Below are 8,202 nucleotides of genomic sequence, written 5' to 3'. Positions count from 1 at the left end.
CTTACTCATTTCGGAGGAAAGACAACTGATATTGATACAGCAGCACCCCTACATACACATTAACCATATGATTTTTTTCTTTCCCTCAAGTAAACCAAGCAACCTATAGGGAGCGCTAAAAATAGCAAAAATGGACCTTATTTGTGGGACGTTTATATGACGTGCAAGGCACAAGGTGGAATACACGTGAACACAAATGGACCTTTTCCAATTCTTTGACTACTACTAATATCTCAAATTTCAGGGGTGCCTAACGTCAACGCTGCTAATGACGAGCTCATGCCAAGCTCGAAAGCTCGATTGTATTTCATCAATAGATATTTGCCACTTGCTTTCCAGTCGTTCACACTGACGCGAACGCCTCTTCAATGAAGCGAACGCGATGAAAATGAATTGCCAAACGACCCACTATTTGCTGCTCTTGAATGCACCGCGGTCGAGCAAGATCGGCGCGCGCTGAGGCTTCGGCTCCAAACAATCCGCGTTTTGACCCAATCGTTTGCTCTCAAATCAATCCTGATACGTCCTACAAACTATGGAATGTCTTTATTTTAGGGCACCCCAAAATCAACTCGGTACGAGCTCGACTGTCGCCCCCAAACCGCCACCGAGTCGTCTGACGAAGCTAATGTAGCCGCTGTAAGCTACCAACTGACCGTAAGTTGACAGCGCTTGTCAAATCAATGAACCAAACTGTTGTTCATTATTATTACTGAGGATGTTTTGATTACATTCAGGTGGACTTGTAAATTAGCATTAGCATTGCGTAAATGTCGTACTTTTTATTTCGAAACTCGACAAAAAAAATACAAAAGTAGAACAAGCCAAATTCCTCTCAAAAATCAGAATCAGAATCCTCTTTATTTGCCAAGTATGTCCAAAACACACAAGGAATTTGTCTCCGGTAGTTGGAGCCGCTCTAGTACAACAGACAGTCAATTTACAGAAATGTATATAAAGTAACAAGGAAAATATCAAAACCTCGAGAGAAAACCCTACAAAAAAAATAATCCCTTCCTGTTTGAAGTTGCCAGGTGACGTCACAACAAAGGCCAATCAGCGTTGAGCATGATCACCTTCGTCCTGATGGTCAACCGCCAGGGTCAGACCCGACTCAGCAGGTACTACCGAGCGGTCGACATGAGCCGCAGGACGGCGCTGGAGGCCGACGTGGTCCGGGTGTGCCTGAGCCGCAACAGAGACCAGGTGACGGCGACACAGTCGAGTGACGCCAAATCACATTTGGGAAGACGGTCTGGTCAATTTTAGGAACTATGTAGGACGGTCTCCAATGTGCGTTTAACGTGGCTGTCTTTGTTAGTGTTCCTTCCTGGAGTACGACGACTCGAAAGTGGTTTTCCGCCAGTACGCCGCTCTCTACATCGCCGTGGGCGTCACCCACGACGAGGTGGGTCGTCTTCGCCTTGAAAATGCTGCATTGCAATCAAAAAATATTTCAATTGCATTATTTATGATACATGGATTCATAATTAAGGAGTGGGTGATGGCCTAAAGCAACATTAAATGCGTGTCAAATAATTTAAGAAAAGTTTTTTCATTTGATCAAATTTTAATAGTAGTTAATCAAACCTAAATTTCTCATTTTTAATTAACAGAACAGACATTGTTTTTAGTATGTACAATTTACAATAAACCCATTTTGTAATTAAATACATAAAAAATAAATGCATGTCATTTTCACAATTTTAGTAACAAACATTTTTGATTTTTAAAATTATTATAATTGACCAATTATTTAATAAAACAAAATGTATATTTTGTATGTAAAATGATCATTTTTTAAAAAATTCATATTTACAATAAATCACAATAACCAATGATCAAATTAAATACATTTTGGTAAAAACGTAATTCAATTGTTTTTTTACAAATGAAATTGTTTAAAAAATATTTACTAAAACCAAATAGTTCATACAGTAGGTAAAACTGTATTTGACTATTTTCACATTTACAACTAATCACATAACCAGTTCTCAAATTCAAAATGTGGAAGGCATTTTTTAAATGAATTTTTTTTTAATTATTTATAGTATAACTGATAAAAACAAATCATAATGTGTGAAAGCGATAACTTTACAGTAAATCACTTAACTGATTTCATGAGATGACTACAAATACATTTTACAGGAAGAAAATGTATCAATGAATGCACCAAATTATTGCGTACTTTTGATCACGCGAATGTGATTATTTTGGCGGACTGATCGTTTCCCGTCATCTCCCGCAGAACGAGTTGTCCATCTACGAGCTGGTGCAGAACTTCGTGGAGGTTCTGGACAAATACTTTCAGCCGCGTGGTGAGTTGAAAAGATGACATCATACATACCTGAAGGTAGGCGCACTTGTTTACCACTTCCTCTTTTGTGTCAACAGAGCGAACTGGACGTATCCTTCCTGGTCACGTGACCTAACCCCCCCTCCCCACCCAAAAAAAAGCGGTATTCCTCAACTCACCCGGCAGATCATGTTCAACCTGGACCGGGTGCACGTGATCCTGGACGAGATGATCCAGAACGGCAACATCGTGGAGACCAACAAGAGCAACGTCCTCGCGCCGCTCAACGCCCTGGACAAGATGGCTGACGGATGACGCCAACATGTTGATGTTACAAATCAGCTTTTTTTGTTTTGTTTATTGGATACACTGAGCCCCCGTTTATTGCTTTTTTACTGAATTAGTCTCTAAATTATTCACTTACTCCAATAAATATATCTATGGTAGCGATGACATGCAGAACAATTCATTGCGCTTCCACTAGAGGGCGGAATAATTAACCGGAGTTAGGCAAAGCTCATTATTTTAGTATACAGTAACTTATTGCTGCATGACTTCAACGTTGATTTTGCATTGAAAGCAGAAGAGGGCTGATTCGTACTTTGCAAACATTTTAGTCTGTATTTAAAAAATATATCTGTTTAATATGGAGCCACGACAACAATATTTTAGGGTCACCAAGTGTCAGAAAAAAAAAGCTGAGACGTGATTTAAAGTTGTCACAATAAGATGTAGTCGTCAACATGAGATTTAAAGGGGACATATTTTGCCAAACCAACTTTTTCTAGTATTTGGGATGCACTATTGTCTCGATGGTGCCTCAGTAAACAATATGAATTGAAATCGTCCCCGCATTCCTGAGTCGCAGACATTTTTGTGCCGAGAGGCCTGAAATCACCTCATCCACGTCACGAGCGAAGATCTCCGACTACCTCTCCCTCCACTGTCGACATAACAAACACGAAGGCAACCAATCAGAGGAAAGGGGGCGGTCTTAGCCAAATCTGGACAAAGCGGCTCAAACAGAAGTAGCTTTTAGAGGGGGCCTTTTCTGGACACATGACAAAAAAGTTTTTTTTTTTAATGAAATTTATACTTTTATACTAAGTCCATGTTAGAGAGTCACTCTATGGCAGTTGAAATAGACAAAATACGTGACTTTGAACGTCAACAATTGATGATCGCCCGGTGGATACGCTCTTGTCAATTGTTATTGGTTTACTCCGTTAAGCGGGAATCTCATGTCACGATGACTTGAAACCACGTCTCAGCTTATATTTGTGACCCTGACGCCGTCGTAAGCCTCAAACATGACATGGGAAACTTTCAATTGTGGCCATGAAACTGGTATGAGTGCACAAAATACTAATTTGTGGGTTTCATGTGTAATCAATGGATCAGCAAATACTCAATTGTGACCCCAACATACTAAGTTATGGACACAAAATCAGTAATTCGTCAGGTGTCGTGTGTGTGTGTGAAAAATACCAACTTGTGCGTTCAATGTCAATCTCATGAACAACTTGGACGTCCGGCTAACCAAATGGAGCGCACCTTTGCTAGAAACGCCATGTAGTTTCGAAGCAAGGTGCGCTCCATTTGCTTGCCCAACTGTCCGGGAATGAGCATTTGTATTTTGTGGAAACAAAATAGTATTTCATGCACACCTAACCACTCATATTGTAGAATGAAATTCAGTGTCAATCACAATGACACAGAGAGAAAAAAGACTGTGTATCCCAAAGAAGAGAATTGAAGCTTCTTGTTACTTTGCAAACATTTTAATGATTTTTTTTCTTTTTTCGGAGCAAACACATTTTTGAAAATATTTGTTTAGCTCAAACTGCAACTTGAGTTAAATAAATGTTTATAATATACAAAGAAAATACAGGATTTGTTTTTTTCTTTTTCCCCCAGTGTTTGTGTCTCTGGAAAGAACCACGACGCACGCACACACACACACAGACACGCGCGCAAAGCAATAAAACGATAAAAACAAAAGAAAAAAAACCCAATATGGTCGCAGGACAACACACTGAACGCGCGCGCGCGCACACACACACACACACACACACACACACACCAGGTGGGTGAGGATGACGGCGGGCACGGGGCGCGTCAGTTGAGGTGGAAGCCTTTCTCCATGGTGGCGGCCAGCAGACGTTCTCTCATGATGTCCTCGGACGAATACTCGGGAAGCTTCAGGTAGTGCACGCACGTGTTCACCGACGGGTAGCTCGAGTCCGTCGCGTCCACCTCAAGAGGTCAAAGGTCAAAGGTCACAGATCACGTATGCGCAAAGCGAAGGCAAAAGTTAAATCATTTTGTATTTATTAGTCATAATTTTAGGTATTAACCAATAACTTCATACAATTAAGAATATTAAAAACGTTTATTTGACTCAATATTTTATTTACTATAAAAGAATCAAATTCGTAATGAGACGGTGATTCCCAACCATTGTGCCGCAGGAATTGATCAAATTTCACTTAGTTGGTCAGAATATTTATTTACAACATAATGTATCTTTGTTCCTCTTATCTATGCCAGTGACGCATTGTGACTAATGGAACAAATAAATGCTCTTCTTCCATTAGATGGCAGAAAGTCAATAAGTGACTTGCAGATCGACGTTTTGTTTGCTGGTACGCTGTGAGATTTTCAATTGTAAAATGCGTGCCTTGGCGTCACTGAGATTAACGATAAAAATTAACAAATACATTTTAATTGGAGGAAAAAATGGCTACATTCAAACAACAAAATAACTATTTTATTTATTCATCTTAAATGTATATTTCACTCTTTAATTTGGTTTACAAGAAATGTTTTAATGAGAAATAAAAATGGCTACATTTTAATAAAATAATGTATTCTCATTTTCATATTGCTTATCAAGCATTTTTTTTTGCTAATATTTTCCTATTTCATTATTTACAGTAAATCAACATAAGTAACAATGAATAATAATAATACAAAAAAAAAGAACAAATACATTTAGGGAAAACACCCCCTAAAACGACTAAATTAAATATTTTATTTAATCAGATGATAATGATCTGTGGTGCATTTTGCTGGCACGCTACGTTTTGCGTTTTTCATCCACACTCGTCGGACCGCAGACATCCGGACACACATCAAATTGTAAATAGTCAAGTATTATTGAAAAACAATACGTGTACCGTGTTTACTTTAAGAGTCGAGCTCTGCAATGGCGGCTGAATGTCGCTTACATCTGGAAACATTTTGTCTTTGAACGTGATACGAAGCGACTTTTGATCAGCCGCTACACGCCTGCGACGTTACGACGCCGCTCGCCTCCGATTCAAATTCGGAACGGCGGCCGGCCAACTCCGCGAGCGGCCGACAGAGAAGCCGCTTACCTTCCTTACGATGGTGAGGCGGGGGTGCAGGTTGGCCAGGCCTCCGGGGGGCAGCGTGGAGCAGCCGGTGGTGAACTGCAGGAAGGCTTTCCTTTCGTCCGACGACATGCCGCAGAGGACGCGCACGAAGCGGACGAAGCCCGCGCTGAAGTCGGGAAGGAAAAAAGAAAACTTTTACAACAACAAGATGACGATGCAGAAAAAAGCGTGCGGCGCGGCGCGGCGCGGCACGGCACGGACCTGTCTCTTGTGTAGCCCAGCTTTGGCTCAGTGTAGTTGATGATGTCGTCAGACGTCCACGAAGGTGATTGGTTCCCGCAGAGGATCATCTGAACTTCTTTGTGGCTGAACGAACTCAACTTCTCCATCGGGAACACGCCGTTGAAACCCTCTGATGGCACAAGCGCACCAACAACAACAGTAACTATGTAAACAAATAAGTCACGAAGAAAATGAGTGATTCCGAAACTAAGCAAGAATCTAACGAATCACGAAAATAAGAATCTGAGTAAGAAAGTAACTAATGCATTAAGAAATGTATTAAGGCAGCAATAAAGTAAGGAACTAAATAAGTAAATATCTCGGGAACTAACTTCATCATTAAGGCCCTAATGAAGAAAGTAATGAATGCGCGCACCTCTGAAGGCCTCCATCTGTTCCTGGATGCCCGTGTGCATGCAGAAGTCGAACATTAGCTCCACGTAGTCCTCGGCGTTTTCCATGGTCACCATCTACGCACGCGCACAAACAACAGTTACTGTTATCGTGGTCAGCGTTACCTCGGCAACCAGGAAAGGAGCGCGCCCTTACCTCGTCGTCTCCGTTGGGTTTGAGGTCGACGGCGGAGAAGCCGTGGACTTTGGAAGAGGGACAGAACTGGAAGTTCAAGCTGCGGGGGCGAGGACACACAAGTTGAGGCGCAATTTGGCCGCGAGCTTCATGCTAACACACCGTCAACAGGCTAGCAAAACTAGCATCAATGTTGCAGTAGCTCGAACCCTTGAAGCAAATGTGTGAAAAACTGCAGCAATTCATGTAGACAGACAATATCACAATACTCACAGGCATACATTTCTGATACTGCACGCGAGTGACAGTTGTGCGGACCAATTAGACGGGGTCTTACCCGAGGTCTTCGATGCTGAGCGGGGGTCCGGAGCCCAGGGGGTTCCTGAGCATCAGGTCCTGCAGTCGCGTGTTCTTCTCGTCCTCGGACAGAACTTTACTGCTCAGGATCTGCCTCCTTTTCACTGCCAGCTCCTTAACCTCCTTCAGAAAGCTGGCCCTGTGATTGGCCGAGAGGGGTCAAGGGTTACAGTACGTTCAGTTCCCACTCAGTCAAATAAAAACTGTCCATCCATTTTTAGCAAAACAAGCTTACTCAAATGTACCAAACAATTTCCACTCGTTATTGTCTACAAAAAATCCAAACTTTCAATCTTGAGGTGACAAAACAGCGCACGGCTCCTGCAGAGTTTTACTTTATCACAGTCAACTGAGCGTTCGAGAACTAATACATTTGTTCTTGAGCTGTTTTTTAACACTTAATTGGTTAAAAAGACAGAAAAATTAGGGCCCGACCAAGATGGGGTTTTCAAGCCAATGCCGATTCCGATATTTGGCAGAATAAATTCCAATAACCGAGTGAACTGCTGATTATATATATATATATATATATATATATATATATATATATATATATATATATATATATATATATATATATATATATATATATATATATAAAAATAAAAAATAAAATAAAAATAAAATAACTTATTTTTCGGTCTTTTTAACGCTTACGACAATAAAGATCTGAATTACAAGCAGATAACGTGTCCGTTTTACCGTACATTGTCTTTTAGTATTTGTTAAACTTTACAATAGAGAAAAAAACAGCAAAAATATCGGCTGATTTTTTTTGACAATTTTGAAATTTTTGCTAAATGCTATTTTCGTCTCCACCCGACAGCAACGAAATGTTATACTTATTTTTGACACCTGTACATCATAAACGTGACTTTCCCCCCCTAAAAAGACAGATGTATACAGTCGTACCTTGATTTACGAGTTTAATTTGTTTACAACTTCATTTCCTCATTGAAATGAATTGAAATGCCATTAATCTCTTCCAGCCCACCAAATATACCAAAAACTTTTTGCTTTGTTTTAAAAGACAAATAGCACTATATTGTATAAAAACCTTGTAAAAACAAAAACAAAACAAAAACCATCGATAAAATTGCTTTGATTTTTTTACTAAATGCAATCAAGTGGAAAGTCACAAAGATGCTGTAGCATTTGTGCTGATGGGTGATTTTTAATGGGGGTGGCCTGGCGAGTGACATCGGGAGCTGGAGTGGGGTTGGAAGATTCATTCGGCGCCAACGTCTGCTCCTTGCAAATATCGTCATTGTGTGTTTGACTGTTTGTAACGGTCAATAAATGTCTGAATTAGGTCTGCACAATATATAGTTAATAATATTATAACGTCCAATAATGTACGTGTGCGCAATAGGCACATCG

General features: G+C 40.4%; 2 protein-coding genes across 5 annotated transcripts in view; one reads left to right on the top strand and one right to left on the bottom strand.

The window, feature by feature from the left end:
- The first annotated feature begins 220 nt into the window (after positions 1 to 220).
- ap4s1 (adaptor related protein complex 4 subunit sigma 1) lies at positions 221 to 2,749 on the top strand. The gene is made up of 6 exons (XM_061675394.1): positions 221 to 657; positions 1,028 to 1,206; positions 1,322 to 1,408; positions 2,249 to 2,322; positions 2,397 to 2,406; positions 2,483 to 2,749. The coding sequence occupies exons 2-6, from the start codon at positions 1,069 to 1,071 to the stop codon at positions 2,609 to 2,611; spliced, it is 438 nt and encodes a 145-aa protein (XP_061531378.1). The 5' UTR covers positions 221 to 657; positions 1,028 to 1,068; the 3' UTR covers positions 2,612 to 2,749.
- Positions 2,750 to 4,064: 1,315 nt separating this feature from the next.
- hectd1 (HECT domain containing 1) overlaps positions 4,065 to 8,202 on the bottom strand; it is a 49,550-nt gene continuing 45,412 nt past the window's right edge. For all 4 annotated transcript variants that reach the window (XM_061675386.1, XM_061675387.1, XM_061675385.1 and 1 more), the window contains exons 38-43: positions 6,803 to 6,961; positions 6,487 to 6,565; positions 6,314 to 6,407; positions 5,917 to 6,067; positions 5,677 to 5,821; positions 4,065 to 4,552 (exon numbers count right to left, since the gene is read on the bottom strand). In XM_061675386.1, coding sequence (XP_061531370.1) covers positions 4,415 to 4,552; positions 5,677 to 5,821; positions 5,917 to 6,067; positions 6,314 to 6,407; positions 6,487 to 6,565; positions 6,803 to 6,961 — 766 coding nt within the window. In that variant the 3' untranslated portion in view covers positions 4,065 to 4,414. The remainder of the gene's footprint in view (positions 4,553 to 5,676; positions 5,822 to 5,916; positions 6,068 to 6,313; positions 6,408 to 6,486; positions 6,566 to 6,802; positions 6,962 to 8,202) is intronic.

The sequence above is a fragment of the Phycodurus eques genome, chromosome 4 (assembly GCF_024500275.1).
Source record: "Phycodurus eques isolate BA_2022a chromosome 4, UOR_Pequ_1.1, whole genome shotgun sequence".
NCBI classification, from domain to species: domain Eukaryota; kingdom Metazoa; phylum Chordata; class Actinopteri; order Syngnathiformes; family Syngnathidae; genus Phycodurus; species Phycodurus eques.
Note: the sequence above shows the minus strand (reverse complement) of the source record. Positions and strands in the feature narration are given on the sequence as shown.

Bases quoted from the DNA above. Each gene is read 5' to 3' on its own strand.
- ap4s1 (XM_061675394.1), top strand. From the start codon at position 1,069: ATGATCACCTTCGTCCTGATGGTCAACCGCCAGGGTCAGACCCGACTC. The intron at 1,207-1,321 runs GTGACGGCGACA...TGTCTTTGTTAG, and splicing joins TGAGCCGCAACAGAGACCAG to TGTTCCTTCCTGGAGTACGA. The intron at 1,409-2,248 runs GTGGGTCGTCTT...CATCTCCCGCAG, and splicing joins TGGGCGTCACCCACGACGAG to AACGAGTTGTCCATCTACGA.